This window comes from Clinocottus analis, unplaced genomic scaffold (genome assembly GCF_023055335.1).
Source record: "Clinocottus analis isolate CAN_PGR_092001 unplaced genomic scaffold, fCliAna1.0.p SCAF_9, whole genome shotgun sequence".
In the NCBI taxonomy this organism is placed as follows: Eukaryota; Metazoa; Chordata; class Actinopteri; order Perciformes; family Cottidae; genus Clinocottus; species Clinocottus analis.
The window spans coordinates 5,832,197-5,852,880 of record NW_027176251.1 but is presented as its reverse complement, the minus strand read 5'-3'; the positions used below and the strand labels follow the sequence as shown (position 1 = coordinate 5,852,880).

General features: G+C 42.2%; 1 protein-coding gene across 2 annotated transcripts in view; it reads right to left on the bottom strand.

Annotated features, from left to right (window-relative positions):
* The window catches only part of kcnn3 (potassium intermediate/small conductance calcium-activated channel, subfamily N, member 3), a 41,858-nt gene that overhangs the window by 15,278 nt on the left and 5,896 nt on the right, over positions 1-20,684 (bottom strand). For both annotated transcript variants that reach the window (XM_068570528.1, XM_068570529.1), the window contains exons 3-6: positions 15,454-15,549; positions 4,644-4,940; positions 3,437-3,558; positions 1,921-2,062 (exon numbers count right to left, since the gene is read on the bottom strand). In XM_068570528.1, coding sequence (XP_068426629.1) covers positions 1,921-2,062; positions 3,437-3,558; positions 4,644-4,940; positions 15,454-15,549 — 657 coding nt within the window. The remainder of the gene's footprint in view (positions 1-1,920; positions 2,063-3,436; positions 3,559-4,643; positions 4,941-15,453; positions 15,550-20,684) is intronic.

The following is a 20,684-nucleotide window of genomic DNA, read 5'->3' as shown; positions in this document are numbered from 1 at the left end:
ATGTTCGGCACCCACACCCTAGTTTGTGTCCTTGTGAGTGTGTGTGTTACATTACAGTAAGAGCTGTACTCCAAAACACCGTTTATGTGATTCATCCAGAAAATGGAGGTCTGTCAGTGTGTCTGTCTTTGTGCATGAATGTGTTTATTCACACATTTAATGGACTACACGATAAAGAAAGTGAGATGACAAATACAGAGAGGCTGGACAGACACGGTGAGGAATATAAACACCGAAATTATCTATGTGACTATGATCCAGACAATGCTGCACTACAAGAGACTAAAAGTGAAATAAGAACATTCAGGGAAGTAACTAGTTGTGTAAAATATTGACAGAGTTTTGATTTTGAGAGATATGTTGAGGACTGTGTTGATTTTTCCTAAATAAGCAGTCATTAAACTGCCTGAAGACCCTTCCTCATTGACTTCATGCACACTTTGACATGACAACAGGACTGAGCATGCACGTCTGGAAATGGAGTACAGAAGATTGATGCAGTGATGATATTGGTAATAAAATGCTATTTCAGCCACTTCATCTTACCGTGTAACTTGACCTTAGAACTGTTTAGGGGTGCTTTAGAAAAAGTAAAGTACTGTTTTTTGAGCACATTGCCTTTATGTTTTATTCATTTTAACAAGCCCAGCTTCGCTACCGGCCTCATCAAAGCTTATGCAAAATGATTCCCACACTTTATAAAGACCTAAGAAGCCCAACTATTGCTTTATCTTGGTAATAAAAGATGACATTTAATTTCTCACGCGGACATCTTAATCTTTTCGTAGGAATGGCATTTTGAGAAACACATTGATGATGCAGTGCTAAATGCATTGCATGAGTCTGTAATACAGAAAAGTAATATTGCTCCACAATTAGGTTAAACAAATGCATCTTTCCCAACTCAGGTGAGCACACACTGTGAAGTGAATTTCATCTATTTAGCTGCACATAGTCTTCTATTACTCACTGTCCTCTCCCCTTTGGCAACATAAATCATGTGCCGCACGTGTCCCATGAGAGAAATATCACATGGGAACATATTATCATATTTTGAGCCCTATTTCTTCCTTCCTGGCCTAAAGAATCTGCAAAAGTAAATCTTATTAGCACATTCACACTGACATTTGAATTTACTTGACATTTAGCTTTAGAGTTAATACAAAATTAGAATTTTCTTGCATTTTAAAGGACAATTATTGCAATGAACTATTCAGAACAGGGTATGTCAAAGTGACGGCATGGAAAAAGGAAGTAGTTTCAACGTTATGCCAACGTTAATACATGAGTTGACCAAATGGATAATTTTCTCAAAAACTTGGGAAAGAAGGAGAAAAGACCAGAAAGGAGGGAAGAACACCTGACAAGTGATGCAAATAGAGGATCAGTCGGCAGCTTATACACTGATACTAACAGATGGACGGTAGATAGAAATAAATACATGCCCTCAGGGAAGGAGAGATGGACGGAGAGGAAAAGAGAGAAGGATAAACAGAAAGAGAGAGACGGAACTAGAGAGCGCCATAGTGGTACAAAGAAGAAAAATGAGAGCGAGGGAGAGTGGGAGGACATGGCACATTGAAAGGTGGGACCTTCATTATGCAATGAGGACAGACAGGGGAATAGCATGCACATGCACACACACACACACACACACACACACACACACACACACACACACACACACACACACACACACACACAACCCCTCTAGCATGCTCTTGTTTGCACGCCTGCACACCCAAAACACACAGAAGCACAGATGCAGGCTAATTCAAGGAGGATTGTCCAAATTACACAAAATGTTCTCCTGCAAATGACAGCATACTCTCTAATCTGCTGACCTTTGAACGAGGCAAGGGCGGCGCCGAGGGGAAGGGTGGCGAGAGCGGCGGGAAGAGAGGGAGGAAATGTACTCACCATGATTCCTGTGAGCAGACAGACTCCTTTGCCACAGTAGGTGTGAGGAACCATGTCTCCATAGCCGATTGACAAGAATGTGATGGAGATGAGCCACATGGCTCCCAGGAAGTTACTGGTCACATCCTGGGCATCGTGATACCTGAAGGGAACGCCGTCCGTATCCAGAGTATAAAGTCAGTCAATAGTACAATATAAATAAAACCAAAACAACACAACAACATCACTGGCCCACTGGTCCTGTCTGCAGATGTAGGCGTCAAACCTGAAACACGTGAGCTTTTTTTTTTTTTTTTTTTGCTCTCCAGAAACCGAACACAACACACAAACAGCAGCTCGTGCCGCCGTCATGTGCACAACACTGTTGCCGTAGCAACCGAATGTGGCGCAGATCTGAAACAAAGTTGCTTTCACAAAAACTAAAAACGTCAATTTTAGCTTTGGATGTTTGCAGTAGGGACACTTGCTCCGAGCGCACTGTTTTCCTAAAGAGGCACACTCTCTGAATTCACAAATGTGCTCCCTGTTTGAAGCAGTTTAATTGAGTCTTATATGATTTTTTGGGGGGATAATTTGGTTTGGAGAGGAGAGGAAATGCCAATTAAACTTGGATGTAGACCAAACAAAGGCTTCCCAGCAGCTGGGCAATGATGCATCTAATCAAGCTCATTAACCAACCGACATTCGTCCGTATTTCCTTGATTATCTCCAAAAGCGTTTGAATTCATAAAATGAATGGTCACTTTTTGCTTTACACTTGACGTTATATCAGAGATCTGACATCATTCAGAAAATCTGATTATGTAATTTAATTTGCAGTTGGAATTAGTGTTCCTTAATCACAGTGAGACAATGACGTCAGTATCCATTTCATATTCCAGCATCTGCCTTCTGGATTAGAATAATGTCAAAAAATGACTTTCAGAAATGCTTTGCAAGATTTCAGTTCCTCTCCTTGTTTAGCAGTAATAACCAGTGAATCAACAATTAATGAACAGTGAACAACACATCATCATATGTGTATGTTTTTCAGTATTCACTAATGTACGTCATCAACTGTACTTTACTGTATTGTGACTAGCTATGTTATCATTCATTCATATATTTATACACCAGTTTTTAACAGTTATAGTTGTTGAAAAATGATCAACTATAAATGTCTTTGTATCTGCGTGCTTAAAATGACAGTGTTGCCTACTGCTTATAAATGTAGAACACAGATGCTAAAATAAAGAGTTGTCTTTCAGGACAAAATGATATTGTGTATGGAGACATACGAAGTAACAACTCCGTCGCCTGGATCCAATTAGGTGTACAACTGGCGAGAAAGCCTCATAAACTGAAGTCTAAAGATGGATCATGTTGCACACATGTCCCAGATTATATTTCCTGCCAATTGAATTCAATTGCTTAGTTGAATTTCTCGTCCAATCGCAGTCCGTGACTCGGTCTCACGCACACACACACGCGGCGAATAAACACAACACATCCAAACGAAACCGGCTTCGCAACTGACCTCTCGCACACTCGTACGGTCCAGGCAGCGATGATCCACAGAGAGATGCTGAAGACCAGCAGCACCGTCCCGGGGCAGATAGTCATGAGGGTTTTCATTACAAACCGTGTGTTAAAATGCACCTGCAATACACACACAAGGACCCACACTCAGTACAGCACAGCTGCTGAATGACAATGTAATACGGTACACATTTTTCTTTTCATGTGTTAGCATTGCGTAGCTCTGAATCCTCATCCCGTTCACCGTTTCCCACCCAGACTTGGTGTCTTACTAATTAGTTTTCTGAGAAGCTTTTGATCGCGGCAGCTCTCGGAGAATCTCCGCCGTAATTGGAGTCAAGATCGGGGCTCGCCCTCTGACTCGGGTCAAGCGATACAGTGTCTTTGAGTAATTGGCCTATTTCAGTGTAGTTTTTTATCTGTGGCTCATTTGTCATCAACTTCTGGCAGATGGATGATCTGAGAGCAACGGTAGAGCCCTGGAAGGGTTAAGCAGCTGATAAATGAGTTGCAATGTTAGAGCCACACTTCAGTGGCAGCTTCACCTCCTCCACAGTGCCGTAACCTGCGGGTCAGAATAGTGCCATCACAGACACACTCACAAGCTGCTAAATTACCCATTCAACATCTACTCCATCTCTCCCGCCGTCCTCCTCTCCTCTGTCTTGCACATTGCATATTTCCACCACACGCCACATCTCTTCTTCCAGGTTTTTACAACAATGGGTTTATCGTTCAAAGTCGTTACAATTGTGGCAGCAAACATTTATTGCGTTGGATGGCACACATTTCTCCGCACTCGTGTCGCAATCTCATTCGACTAGTTTTCATGCTCCATTTGAACGGTACACAATAGCTTGCTCTCATTTCATGCTCCCATCTCACATTGTATTCTGAAAGATCCACCACAGCTTACATCTAAGTCTCCATCTCATGCGACAACAATGGAGAGGAAGGGCTTTTGAACTGGTTGAAGAAAGGAAACAGGTCGACTAGAAGGACGGACCTGATAGTTAGAGAGAAAGAGGCCAAGAATGAAAGGGACAAGGTGGACACAGATTTAATTCTGTGGAGAGCGCTCTTGACCTTAATACCTTTACAACCCCCTCTCCGCCTCCGCCTCGATCTCGCAAAAGCTTTGACAACCACACTATTTAAAGGCACAGGAGACATGCACACACCTGCAAGCACAAAACCCGTCTGACCTTATTTAGGGCCCCTATACTCCTGGAGGAGGCGTCTGTGAAGAGTTTGCTGTGCAGGAGCATCACCCTGGCGATGAGGTAGAGACGCAGGAACATGGGCACGCTCAACACCATGTCCAGGTCAGCCTCGGCCTGTGACGGCGCGTACGAGAAGGCGAGCCGCGCCTTCCACTGAAACTTAAAGTCCCCCGGCACTGGATGCACCGCCGACACCAGCAGCTCCAGAGAGATCAGCAGAACCCTCTCCAGGGTCATGGCGATGCGCCAGTCGTCCGCTCCGTTGTCGATGACAAACAGCTGGGAGGACAGGAAGGACATGAGGAGAGTTAAAAGAGGGAAGGAGTTTCACTTAATGCGCCACCGTGCAAACTTTTCATCATGATCCTCTGCTGGCACAGTCCACTCATCAGTACAGCTGACTAATCTTTTGATTTACGGAACAAGCAGCAATTTAGGGTGAATGTCTCTTTGCTGAGATGTAAAACACCATCCATCTAATCAGTAATCTATTCACTCTTTACAGGGACTTGGCTCCTTTTCGTGTAACCTACAAGTCATACTGAAATAAAACCAAAGTCATCTGAAGCGGCAAAAACAGGCTCCTAATGATAACAATCACAATATTTAAAAAAACAAACAAAAACAAGACCACTATATTTCCCCCAGTGTCACGAGCATGTGCTTAACATCGTTACTTTAATTGCAGTTTTCCGTCCTTGTCTGTTGATGTTTTGTATTCGTAATTGCTGTGGGTATTCTTGGTCTTGTTGCCAAAGCTGTGATAAGAGCACGGTTTCATTACAGGGGAGATCCTCCTTACGGCGCTGACAGGAACTAGGGTGGTAGGGGGGAAGGGGAAGAGGGGGGGGGGGGGGGGGGGGATGATGAGGAAGAGGCAGTGGAAATAGATGGATGAAGAGCAGAGGAAATGAGGAGATGAAGATGGGAAGTCAGTCAATTTCAGGAAGTGACAGTATTTTTGCCAGGGCAGTAGAATAATGATGAGTCCAACCTGTTTCTTCCATACAGAAATTGTTTTACGGATTTTCTAGAAATTCCTATCTGTATAAAACATGATGCCTCATGAAAATAAACTTGATTGTACAATATTCTTGACTGTTTGGTTCACATTGGCAACAGGATTGGATTTAAATTCAGCAGTGAAATTGCTATTGTAAAAATAGAATGACCTTTTTAGGCCTCAATTATAAATAAAAAATGTCAGTGGACGAGAGAGAGAGAGAGAGAGAGAGAGAGAGAGAGAGAGAGAGAGAGAGAGAGAGAGAGAGAGAGAGAGAGAGCACATCATCCTAGAAGGAAAGGCCAGGGCACAGTGAGAGAAATGAGGAACTCCCCTGCTGTAAATCAGCAGAGTTTACCAGATGCTGCCTGGAGAAGCAGACGGTGCTAACAATTGCTCTTTAGCACATGATTCAACTCGAGGGCTTTTAGCCCACACAAACGTTTATTTTGGAACACAAAAACCTACGATCACAGGTCAAACGTTAGAACAAGCGGGCACGACAGCTGCTCGGTGTCATAGCCACGAGTCACTGTCGGAGGGAAGCTCTGCCACTTCCTCCACCATCTTTGGATACGCACACTGCATGTTTCATCTTTTATCTTTACAGCTCAGCAGGAAGTAAGTGTCTCCCTTGTTCTGCTGTTGTAACACACGTAATAAACACGTGCGCACACACTTGTGTGGCCTACGCACACGCCTGAGTCATTGTGTAAGCCGTCATTTGAACCGAGGGTCAAACTCCGCCTGTATTCTTTAATGATTTTAGTGAGCGTGTGTGTGTGTGTGTGTGTGTGTGTACTGTACTTGTGTATTTGTGTGTATGCGTGAGTGAGTTTGAGAAAAAGTGTGCAGACCCAGCCTCGTCATGGTGACTGTTGCCAAGGCGACAACATCAAAGAGCAGCCAAGCTTAATTAGGATCCCCAGTGAGAGAGAGAGAGAGAGAGAGAGAGAGAGAGAGAGAGAGGAGTCAAAAAGAGAGAAACGCGGTGAGAGAGATGAGGCAAGAAGAAAGAAAAAGGAGGTATGGGAGAGGTGTGTGACAGTGAGGAAAGAGGTACAGAGAGGAAGGCACAGACAGGTTGTCTAACACTTGCAAATGTTTATGTGTGCGTGCGTGCGTGTGTGTGTGTCGTCACATTTAGGGACATAAACAGTTGCACAGTCAGATTGCAGAGGCTTGCATCCTATTTGGGGACAAAGTGCTGGTTCCCATGAGGTAAGCCACAAGATTTAAGGGTTATGTTTTATGCATGAATGTAGGTTTAGGATATTAGTTCTGGTAACTCTCTAGGAAATTAATGCAAGTCAACGCAGTGTTTTCCTAAGTGACACAAATGAGTTTGTGTGTGTGTGTGTGTGTGTTTGTTCAAGCCAGAGAGTACATGTGTGTGCGAACATGTATATTCATTCACACTTGAGAACAATTATTTTTCTCTGCATGTCATTATTCATCCAGGCCCGTCTTTTTTTTTCTCCGTCTACCTCCTTGTTCTTCCTCCCCACACTATCTCTGAATGACATTTCTCCAAATCAAAACAGAGGTGATCCAGTTTCTTGCCACTGAAGGAAATGAGCGGCTCTCCCTTCCTCCTCCCTCCGCCCTCTCCTGTCTTGTCCTCCCTCACGCTCCTGCTGTTGGTCTTTTCCTGGCTAAATCGCCATGAGGAAGGGATGAATAATTAAATTCCATTAGGAAAGTCATCTGTCAATGGGAGTGAGTGAGTGCCACTGGCCCTACATGGCTAGGACAAAGGGAGGGAATGAGGGTTTAGGAGATGAAAAGAGGAAAAGTAGGTAGGGATTGCCGATGATCAGTATGTACGTACGTGGATGTGTGTGTGTGTGTGTGTGTGTGTGTGTGTGTGTGTGTGTGTGTGTGTGAGAGAGAGCGAGTTCAAGCACAAACTGTCAACCTTTTCAGAAGAGAAAATGGAAGAAGGTCAGGGAAGAGCAAAGTTATATAAACTGGGACAAGAAGAACAAGCCCACAGGGAAAATGTAGAAGATCATGACAAATCTTCTGTTATTTTCTTAATTTTAACAAAACGGGGCATCGCAGGGCAGAGGGCGAGGGGACAAGGAAAGGCAACAGGAAGCGGACAAGACAGAACGAGGGCAGAACCAGGAGTGGGAAGGACTAACAAAAAGCAGGCCACTGGGAGAGTATGAAGGCAGAAAAAGAAAAAGTATAAATGTGTGAAAATGACAGCGCCAAAGATTTTACAGTGGAAGGTGTGAGGTCTAAGAGGAGACTCTTCACCTCGAGTGTCCTCTACTTTTGCATCTGCAACCTGCCGGATGGACTTGTCATGCCCCTATCTTTCCCTAACAGCCGTCTTTCCATCCATCCACCCATCCGCCCATCCGCCCATCCGCCCATCCGCCCATGCCTCGACCCCTTGCAGTGCCCGCGGCCATCGTACCTCGTAATCGCGTTAAGTCCCTGATTGCAGAAGCCTCTCATAACGGAACCAGACATAGTGCTGGCCAGTCTCTGCCAAGCGAGACATGCAGAGGCACACACACACACACACACACACACACACACACACACACACACACACACACACAGGCGGCCCTGTCGAGCTCTCAAAAAAAGATGCAGGCAAATCAGCCTCGAATCAGCATTTCTCATGGGGGAAAAAAACCCGAACCTCAGTCTGGGATGGAGACGGCTCTAATCACTGAAGAACACTGTGACGGAAGGAACACTGAAAAGCATGCAGACATTAACATAGTCACACCTCTTTGGAAATGTTAGGGTCCTACAGCCTGCAGAAAATAACTGTGACGAGCCAAACACACACACAAGCACAGATTCCCACAGCCAGATATACGCAAATATGCAAAGAGGGTGACACGCTTTCCTTGACTGTAATTACATCTCTGAGGGAACACCCTGGAGACTGTTTCTACACAGACAAGAGAGGAAAGGATAGAGAGAGGGTGACATGGAAGTGAAAAGGAAGTGTTGGAAAGTGTGAGAGATAAGGGAAGGTTCGCTGTTTCGGTGCGTGCACGCCTATGCGATGTTGCCTGATTTGCGACTAGAAAGTCTAAAAATAGCAACTGGGAGGGAGTGAAGAAAGGATTCCACCGGTGGTGTCTCGAGACCAGGAATCTCCTTCATTCAGTTGAAATATGAAAAACAAACTGTTCCTAAAAATGTCCAGAGGCTAGTAAGACACAAATTGCATCTGATAACATTTCTTTGAAAGGAGCTTCTCTCATGTCTAAGGAGGATGCTGTGGTTTATACCTCACTCTCATTTTATATTCCATTACAATTCCCAGGACGGATGTCCATTGTGCAGAGTCTGCAGAACATGACAGCATGAAATGTCCGCCCAAGTATGAGACATCTTGGGACTGCAAGTTCCCTTTAAAAGAGACAACATTTTTTTTTAAAACTAGTGCTCACTTTATTTTCCTAATACCATCTGCCTGCCTTGAGTGTCTGTGAGTGCCAAGCTGGTGTCTTCTTGATAAATAAACTGCATCTAAAATCCTCTAAAAGTAACTGAATAACAAAGTTCATGAGTGCTTCAAGTGCACTCATGGACTGGAGAAATATCCCTTTCTCACACACTCTCTGAGATTTTCTATTTGATTACTTTCAACAGCAATTCAATTATTGTCTTTCAAGTCGGAATTTCTTGCAGGTTTATAAGCTAAAATTAATCTTTTCATTCAGTTTCTTTTTGTTGGAAAAGTGAAACGTTTGTGTGTGTGTGTACATGCATGGACGTTCATGCATGTTACACAAAACACATAAAAGCTATCTGCAGGTAGTTTTTTAAGCAAACATTTAGCTTGGTTTTGGCCCATTTATAATGCATCATTCTGATTAGCCAACAAGGCCACTTCATCATTACAGCTGTCTCCAGAATGTTTCTCTTGGTACATCATAAACCAGCGATATTTCAATTGCCATTATTCCTGACCGATCTCATTCACTCGGGGACAATGTTAACTCAAAGTAATGGTGTGTGGTTGCACAGATTGGACAGTCAATCACAGCTCTCTCAAAATGCCTCCTGAGTTCATGTTGGGGATAACAATCTGTGCTCAAACTAATAATATCTGTACGATAATTGTCTCCATATTTCATCTGTTGTCTAAACACAGTAACAACAAATCAGAGAAGCAATCTTTCAAAGACGCAAAGAAAAAGTAAGGTTGAAACGCAAAGGTAAAAAATAATGTCACAATGTCAAGGGGGGTGATGAAACTACAATTACAAAATGCAGAGTAAAGGAGCTGCGATGGTGAAGCGCTGATCATTTTGGATCTGTTTCAATCATATTCAGAGCTCGGTTCAATGGGCAGACAAATGTCCGGTGAGCCGGGAAACGCACGTTTTCTCCTTAAAATGGCTGTGAGATGTTAACTTTTTCTTGCCTATATTATGCTTCAAAGAACATTGTCAAATAGCTTCCTGAGGTACAAAATGATTTATCACGGTCCAGCAGGAATATGGTATTGTTACCATGGTAACACTGCTAAAGTTACGACAATCCTGACTGTAATGATAATAGATGTTACCATCAGTGATGTTACCATCAGTGTTTCTATCACATGGTTTTTAAAATATCATGCAGAGGAGAAAGGGGAGTGTATACACACAGTATCAAATGAAAAATATGACCTGAGAAATACCACAATAATGAATGTACGATAATGTATCTTGTCTGGTTATACTGTTTCATATGTACTCCCCAAGTGAACGTAACCCTTTAAGAACAACAGGAGTTCATTTTTAACCCGTGCAACTCCTTGTTCACTGAAGAAACCTGAATATAACCACTCATAAGAAAACATCTGCTCCATGCGACACACATCTGATCCTGTAGATGTGAAGGAACAAACTGTTCTGTTAAGAACTGAAATTATTAATCCGCCACTGCTTTTAAATGAAATGTCAAAACTTTTCCACCGAGCCAGCAGGGTGTGATGGCCACTCGCAGTCCAATCTTGTGATTTTATGCAAATTGCACAGCAGAGCTGGAAGTACCAGCCGACAGACCAATAAGCACCTGAACGAGCACTTGGGAATTGTTATTTTGGTATGGAGGTAAAGGAAAAAAAATACATCATTCTTTTGCTTTAAGCGTTGTCCTTTAGTTTCAGCATTTCACCAATGTGCATGTCTGGCTGCAATAATGCAATTGGATGTTAACTTATACTGTATATACTGTTATATGAATGTATGGAATACCAATTGTCACAGTTCAGCTTCACACCATCCTCACTCCATTTGTCAGTCACTCCCTCCTCGTTAGTCTAACGCCCTTCACCTGTTCACTCACCTGCCTCTGATCATTAATCAAGCCCCTCTGTAGACTCCTGTCTCTCTGACACACTTTGCCAGATTGTTCTTCTGTTTGCCATGCCAGACTATCCAGCACTCGCTCGCGGACGGATCTCCTATTACGGACCCTGCCTGTCCCTGTTTAACCCGCTGGCCTGACTCCCGCTGAACCTACCTGCCTTTTCGATCCTGTAACTCTGCCTGCTGTTTCCGGAAAGTTTTAAATAAAAAGGTCAAAGATCCCTGGGATCTTGTGTGTTGCATTTGGGTCCAGATACGACCGGTTACATTGATAGACTGATGATCAAAATGTAGATTTAATACGAATCTCTCCGTAACATCAATGAAGAAAATTCCTATGATGAAACACTAACATCGATAGTTCATGTATCATAATTGTATTGAATTGTAAATACATGTAAAATTACATTTCGATTTCTTTAACAGGATAATAAAGGGTCTCAGACCCATCTGTGTCACAACACTGATACAATCTGATGAATTGGTAATATATGATGAGAAGATGAGGATTCTTAAAATTAGCTTGCTCAAAGAAGTATGTGAGAACAAAGAAAACATGAAGCAGAAGCCAACATGACTGAATTATGATTATAACTTTTTCCTGTCGGTCATGTCTTTTTTCACTGTAGCAAAACCATTTCAATTAAACACTTTTGCTTTATGTTTATGTCGGTTAGAGCATTTAGTTTGTACTGAGAACAATTGTCTCTCTTTAATAACAAGATAATTACTGTCGAGAATGAACAATAACTATTTTCTTTGATGGCAGTGAATAAGGGTGTAATCTGTGATGATTAAAAATTAATTCCCGACAGTCTAGATTGTTTGAGCAGAATTGGTTTGAGTTGTCCCCCTGACATTAGAAGAGACAGAGAAGATGAAGAGAGAGGAGGAGGAGGAGAGAGACGGAAGAGAGGGAAACATTAAAGGAAAAACTAAAACCAAAATCAGTTTTAGGCGGATAAAAAAGCAGGCGAGTCTTTAAACACAACAGGAAAAGGGTACAGGTGAGAAACTGAATGCTGAGTAACGAGGCAGGAGAGGAGTCGGGATGAAAGGATGTGAAACAAAATTGAATTGGGGCCCGGTAGAGGAGAAAGGAGACAGATCTAATCGGATAATGACGAAGAAGTAGCAGGAGAAAGAAAGAAAAAAAGACAGAAAAAGAGAAGCACACTGATGGTGGTCAACAGAACGTACTGTGAGATAAAAGACATGAGAAATGGAGAGCAGTGTGTGAGAGAGAGAGGTGGTATAAATGCCAGCTAATCCCGATACCATCAATCTGATCTCTAGCGTCCTCTGTGCAAATGCAGCCTATACGTGTGTGTCTGTGTGTATGCGCATATGTGTGTGTGTATGTTTGTGTGTGTATGTGTGTGTGCATGTAATATCCTGTTACATGCTGGGGCAAAATGCTCCAGCAGAGTGTGTCATAATCTGAGAATGCGATCTTTATTGAACAATGCCTTTCATTTCGCACAGCATTACTTCTCCTGGAGTGTGTGTGTGTGTGTGTGTTTTAGTTTGAAGCATCCAACAATAAAAATCAGAGATGAACTGGCTCTTCTTATGCTGCTCATGTATATAGCCTAAGTAAACAAGCTTGGTGCCAGCAGGCAGGTCCTGAATCATAACATCAACATGCATTTCATTAAACATGTGTATGGTATAGGTGCAGGCTATATAAGAAAGCATGCACTCCAGGATGCTGCGCACTATCAACTACTGCTTCCAACGCAGCAGACCCAATGACTCCTGTGTCACTGCCTTTTGCAGCTTTGCTAACTAGCAAGCTACATGGAAATGTAGGTTGTGTTTAAGCCCCCAGAAAGAGTGCAGGGCTTTGAAGCAAACGTTATATAGTGGCCATTGTGATGCAATGGGGCCCACAAAGAGTTACTCATAAAGACTTACATTGGGAAAGTGACGTCTGTAACTCAGCGGAAAATCTTTTGTGGTGAATTAACTTCCCAGTACAAACACTTGATGCCCAGATTTAAAGCATTAGATCTTTAGGTTGTAAAATGTACTAAAAACTGAATCTAGAGTTATTTTTATATTCCTTCGTTCATAGCGATTCAGCAACATTTTAGAGGATAACCCCAGTTTACTTTCACTCTTCTTTTTTCCATGCCCTTTGGTAATCATAATATTATATTAAGTTAAATGAATAGATCATAACTACGATGTATTAAAGTTCCTAATTCAACTTCCAAACAAAGCACAGTTGTGTACACTGCTTTTAGTCATACTCACATACTCACCTTTGTGCATTGGGGAATTAGTGTGGTCAACTATGGTGTCACATAACGTGATTGAAACCTGATTGTCTGACTGCAACTCCATGGGTTCAGTACAATGTTATCATAACTCATAGAAAAGACGGCCAAAACGCCAAAAATAATACTCAAGCAGTCATAAACCAGGATTGTCCTCTACAGCTAAGAATGTGGCTGGGCTAAAAATACTTATAATTTATTTTCGTCCTGACTTTAAAATCAAAAGTGATATTGAGTTCAATCCCAACATCACCTCCCCCACCTTGTCTCCCCTAACTCCTAACATCTCACCTCATTTAATCGATTTCTCAATGTTATTAAGTTATCTCTGTCTGCCTTATAGTATGAATGTTTCCTGACGGTGTTAGTGTGCCTGTCACGTGTGGCCGCCACAGTCTGCGTGGGAGGATGACTGCCTCTGGATGTGATTGTAACATCAAACTTGTGAGCAGAAGCCAGGGCTCTTTTATCAATGAATGTTTAGCAATATACACAAACACCCGTATAATCTTGAGTTTTATTACACAACGGTTGCACATTACAGACTGATTGCCAGCCTATCAGCCCCTGTTTATGTCAGTGAATAAGCAACGGCCATCTAGTTATTGACCCACGGAGAGCCTAAACCTCAGCGCAGAATGCATCTCCATCACAACTCCAACTGTAAAAGACATTTCCAGCAACATCCAATCTTTGATGTAATAAAAAAATGGCACAGCATTAAACTAATATGTGGTGAGATGGATGAGTGTTGCTCAGCGGTTTAGCTGGTGGGAGTAATAGCTGGTGTGGGGACACTCATTGGGTCTGACTCCCACAAGCCTCCCATAAATAGTCAATGTGCATCGATTGCAAAGGGCTTCAGATGAAAACCCTGGCTAAATGACCATGGTACCATTATATTAGTGAAATGACAAACATATCAAGAAGCATGAAAGCCTTTCTGATTGATTGTTTCAGCCCTACAAGAGGTTGCTGCTATGTGTGTTTGTGTGTGTGTTTTTATGTTTCTGTGTGTTACGTGTGTGCGTTTTTATGTTTCTGTGTCGATTCATCTGCTGAATGACAGGGTTGTTATTGGCCCAGTGTGTATTTAACATTCAGTATATCTACTCTATGCTAAGCCATGTAGACTGTTTTGTCAATCCCACTAAGACCCTCATTAAAGTTATTAATTGGCTGGAGCCAACATACACCTGGGTGCCTCTGTCCATCTCAGGAGCCTGAGGGACAGCAACATGATGTACGCTGTGGACAGAGCTCAGATGGGCCTCTGCTTAAATGTTAGAAGAAAAAGACTCAAAAAAGGTGAACGTATGAAAGAAGTATTTTGCTTGCTTTCTTACCAAGATTTAGATGAAAAGATTGATTGATACCACTCTGGTGCTTTCCAATATCAATACTACCATCCAATTTAAAAAAGGTTGAGTGTGTCCTAATGAATAGTTTTGTAGACTTTACCAGGCTGTTCTACTGCATCAAATTGCATTTTGCAATGTGCAAGCCAGCATGATTTCCTGACTTTTCTGACACACAATCGTCTGCCCAGTGGACGATACATCACATCCACTGAGAGAGCAGACAGATGAACCCTGATGGCAGCTCACTGACTATCTACGGTCTATCAGCAGGCGACACGACACATCCACTTTACAGCAAGACACACCCTGTGAGATGACTTCTGGGAATAGCATACTTATTTCAACCCAAACCATATTGTTTAACTATCCAAGTAGGTTTTTTTTGCCTAAACCTACTAAAACTCTGACCGTTTCGAGAGTGGCGTCCTATTGTACTGTGCACTAGCAGAAAGACTTACTTGGAGCCTCTGAATATATGAGCAAGAGCTTCAAAGTTCAAGATGCATTGTTATAAAACATGTCCCAATTATATGCATACTGCATGCAACAGTATGGTACTTTGTAAGAGCCGTTGCAGTGTGTACTGAAAGTAAAAAGAAAAGATATCAAATGTGTTAATTAGTGGGCTTCACAGGTGCACAAGCAGATTTGGTCTGAATAGCTTTTCACCCCTGCTTTTAGTCATACTCACAGACATGAGTGTGTATTGATTCTTAAAGTCTCAGCGATGCAAGCTGGTGAGTTAGTTTGTGTCCGTGCGTCAAGGCCTACAGATTTGCCTGCCTGTGGATGTTTGTGCATGTGTCTTACCTGAACTTCCCGAGCATGGTAGGCTATGATGAGGCCCAGCAGAATGACTGTGGACAGGCTGATCAGACACTTCAGGGCCAGAGAATACATCGAGCTCTGTAGAGAGAATTGACAAAGAGATTCTTCTTAAGGTCTAAATGTAAGGTCAAATTTGTAATTATGGTTGTTTTAATTTGACAATAGTACAATGACAAGACATTTATGAAAGATCCCACACACATTCTGTCAGGTTTAGCATAGCAGCACTGCCTCAGCATAGACAATAAGAACTAACATTGACAAAACAGACTACAAAACACTGAGCAGAAGTATCAATCAACATCACTGCTGCCGAGCTTTAAATCCTTAGCTTGTCTGGTTTCATAAGGCTTTTAAGATAATGCACTTGGGAACTTCCGGTCAATATATCTTATAGCACTTCAGTGGCTTCTTTCACCTGCTCACCTCACACACTAAGAGCATAGCAAAGTCTTATCATACGCCTTTATCATACACCTTATCATACGCCTTTATTATACACCTTACCTGTGTATAATACACCTATTATACACACATTTACAGAAGAAACATAACTACACCCATTCAATCTACATAAAGACATACAGATAATATAGCAGGAGGAAACTGATTGGATTGTTTTGTTAGCTGTTCTCCAGTGAGTTTGTGTTAATTTCAGAGAATATTTTCATTGTTACTTGCATGTTTGTTTGTAGATTCCAAATGGGAATAAATTCAAGAAAATGAAGCCTGAGTAACTTAAACATGATGTTAAAAGTTGTGCTAGCACGAAAGCGTGCATGTTAGCTATTTTCACAAAGCTATGGAGTACACTAAATAATGGCTTTGGACCACTTTGGACTGTAATATCTCAACAACTATTGAATTGATTGTCATGTAGTTTTCTCCATTTATAATCCATACAGATTATCCTACTGACTTTGGTGATCTCTCGACTTGTTTTGTTTTCTCTATTTTACATTAAATATCTCAGAAACTATTGGATTCATTGTCATGGAATTTGGTTCAGGTATTCATGGTCCCCAGAGGATGAATTGTAAAAAAAAAAAAGTAACTCCAACTACTAATGCAATTATCAAATTGACATTTCTGTTTATCCAATATGGTGTATAACTAATTACTTTTCAACTAACATTACACCTGCTAGCATCAACATGCTAGCTGTATCATTGGGATTGTGTTAGCATGCTGACGCTGTTGTGCTGAAGTAAAGCGTACTGTAAGTTGAGCTTCTAGCATGGCTGCAGATCATGATAGCATTTTGATAAATACACAACACTCTAATCCTATAACAAAACAACCACAACGGAATTACAACAAGTCATTTTCTTAGACAGCAGGTCTCTGTAGATATTAGCTCACGTTCATCAAACAGGAGTAACAAGTAATCTGTTGGGGACTATTTTCAGCAGTGGATGAATATGTCTTTGGCTCTGTGGTTAGTATCTACAGCAGACTGTGTATGAAGGTACCAAATGTAACAGTGTAACTCTATGGCACAGAGGAACAAGATATATCAGGCTTTGGTAACACAGCCGATGCTTGCTAATGCCACTGCTGGCGTATGAGCCAACAGGGATTGGACCCAAACGCAGACAGTAGAGGAGGCAGCAGGAATATTGGAGAAGCACAAGTATGGATGTGCATACAGGTATCAAGAGTTAAAGTGAGGCAGTAGATCTGAGAGGCAGACACGCAACATGGAGCACGAAACTACATTGCAACAATGACAAACCGACAATGAACAAAGCAACAGGTATTTTGATCTTGTCATAGGGAATAGAAAACAGCTGGGTGATGCTGGGTGAGGCAGCTGAGGAGGTGGGGAGCCTAGGAAAGCCAGGCAGCGCAGATGAGGGAATTGGGAGCAGGTGTGTGCGTGTGTGTGTGTGTGTGTGTGTGTGTGTGTGTGCGTGTGCGTGCGTGCCATGTTAGACGAGAGGGAAAGTCCGAGGACATCTAGTGGATGGAAGAAAAAGGGCAATGGAGGGGCATTGAAGAATGAAGGATGTGGCGGAAGAAGAGTGACAGAAAAATATACTTTGTTGCTTTCATTTTGCTGCATAATATTTGTGTTCTACATGAAAGTATTTATGAGAAAAACTGTTTCAATAAATACATTGACGTGCAATGACTGACATCAATTATTTTTTTTTTTCAATGCCCCGGTAGGTAAAGGCTTCTAGTTTTTCAAGCTTGAAACTATATCTGCGGTCAGTGCTTTAGTTTCTAAAAAGCCACACTGGCTGAAACTATTCATTTGTCTACGTTAGATCAAGGACTAGGTTTTGAACTGCGGAATATAATCCAAAACATAATAGAATACACCAAAACCCCAAAGTGCATTAATTCTCCAGATCACGAAGGCCGTGTGACAAACTCAACTGCCTGCTGTTCTCTTCAAGAGGAGAGTTGAGCAAACTGAAGACTGCAACCTCTCAGATCTTATATTTCTGCTGATAAGTATTCATCGCCAAACACACTCAAAATCTGAGAGTGCACTCTGAGTTTAGACATATATTACTCAGCCTTCCCTTTATGGCATTATTGAGCAGAATCTACATTGCCTTTTAGGTTCATGAATATATATTGCAAGTCAGCCTCCTGGAAAATAGAGCGTGTTAGTTTGCTCCTGTGTTTACAGAGGGTCTCTGCAGATTCTCCTCAGCCTTAATGGCATTAATAGAAGGCAATAAGTGAGTGTTGTTCATTTATTGCTCATATCAATGTGGTTATGGGTCACTGCTACGGGCAGAAACATGTATCACGACAAACTTATTTCTATTTAAATTTGAATTGCTCCACTTGTATATTTGCATGGAAAGCTGAGTTTGAGTCACGTGGCTAAATTCTAGTTGTTACAACTGTGGATCAAATATCGTTTCGGAGCTGAATTGAATTTCATCATATTACATTCAGTTTCAAGTTGAAATCAGTTTCAAACTACTAATTTGAAATTCAAAGTGTGCACTTCAGATTTAGCTTTCAATGCAATTATTCAAATTAAACAGAAATACATTATTCAATAATTCAGTTTTTAGGGGAAATATCATTTAGCTTTGGCTCTCCACTCTTTTGGTCTCTGCTTGCTCACAGTCTTTCCCTGTCTAGGTCCGTTTCTCCTCCGCTAACATCTCATTTGTACTCACTGAAGCAAACTAGGTGCAAAGGAAGCCAACATTGTTGTGCTAATGAGAAAAATGCCAACTTGTATTTCAGCAGCGTATCTGTTTGAACACAGTCACACCGGTGAGCTGAAATGTGATTCGCTTGAAGTTTTCTCTCTCTCTCACTACTCTTACCTCCAGCCGTCTGTTGGGCGCTCAGTTTTTTTTCTTAGTCCTGCACATCACACTGTGAAGAGTACTTTGTCTCTGCCTGTTTCCACTTCTCTACCGATGACTCGACTGTGACGGAGACATATGCGCACACACACTTGCCTTTTTTTGTTTTTTTGTTTCATGACCACTGAGAATTGTTGATTCTAATTAGCTGGCAGGGGTCCATTAGTTTCTAGTAACTAGAAATGCAGTTGCAGTTAAGCATCTGTATTAAACTCTAGTTCAACACAGCAACAGTGAGGCGAAGGGTTTGTTAATACATCAGGCATGTGGACAGCTGCAGACTTGCATGTGTAGGGCAGATGCACACACACTTATTTACGTTCTACAATCTGTGGCACCAGAAAACCAGATGTTGTCGACCTCACAACCTCAAGAAGAAGGGCCCTTTGTTATTTGCATTTGGCTGAACAATAGGGAAAAAAGTTGTATTACAGAAAAACATTGGGTTTTAGTAAAAAAAAGATTATACATTATTTCTGTGACCAGTGAAAGTTCTACATTTTGAGGGGAAATATATGTTCTTGTTCTTGCCAAGTCTTAGACAAAGTAAATCGATACAGAGAGCAGAGTACTTTCCCGACATCTGATTTGATCATGAGCTTTTTTTAGTTCAATCAGCACACACACAGAGACAGAGACACAAACACACACACACACAGACACCCCAAGTATAGTATGTCGATTTGGGTTTTCCCCAATAGTCCGTACCTTCACATTCTTGTCACAGATGTGAAACGATTACACGTTGCTTATCAACACATTACTCACGTAGTGATAAGTTTCTCACTACATGTGTTGGTAACGCCTTTGAAGGTGTGTGTGTGTGTGTGTGTGTGTGTGTGTGTGTGTGTGTGTGTGTGTGTGTGTGTGTGTGTGTGTGTGTTGTAATGAGTTAGCCTTGGGGGTCCCTCCCTGTCAAAGCGATGCCTTCTTGCAATCAGTCTCCAGGGAAACAGGCAGCAGACTGAGAAGCCATGTCACCTTAGCAGGATAAACACACACACACACACACACACACACACGCCTTTACAGCCCTACACACTCAATTAAATCCAGACAAAGGGAGAGGTGAATGCACACACAAACACAGACACACACATACACACACACGCATGGCGAGACACACACACACACACACACACACACACACACACACACACACAGTAGCAGGTGCATCCATGAGTCCTAATTTGACAGAGCCCAATACCTAAAATCTATAGAAGTGTACACACAGACGAGACGACATATCTCGTTCTAACACACCCATGTCTACCAACACACACGGAGCGAGGTAGCCTAGCCTTGTTAGGCTGAAAGAAATGAGCATATTTGTACCTGTTAGTATAGCAAAACCTGTGGGATTTACCGTCCCTTAGAAGGCTGTGATGTAAAAGATGAAGGGAGAGTGGAGAGAGGAGGAGGTGGAAGAGAGGAGGAGGCGAGCAGCGCAGAAGTGCTGAGATGGCTGATCGCTCCTTTAGAGAATATGGTGGCAGTTGGTGAGTTTAATTCCCTAATGATCTTCATGTACTGGCTGAGAAGCAGCATGCGGCCATTGTAAGTGCCTTCCAGTGAAAGGTCTTGAAAGGTCCCCGGCATATGTATGTAAGAAATGTCATAGAAAGGGGAGCGAGGTAGCAGAGGGGGAATGTGGGAGATGTTGTAAGCCTGCTGAGATGGCAATTTCACTCTGGAGGAAATAGAAACATATTTAAGACTCGCCAGGGAAGAAACATTAACACCCCCCGTAAGTGAGAAGAAGGAAGGAAGAAAAGTGAGAGTGGAAGCGAGAGCTGCTGCCAATCTGTGAAATCGTCGATGCTTGTGTTGAGAAGTACGTGGGCACACGCTCACACATGACACCCCGTC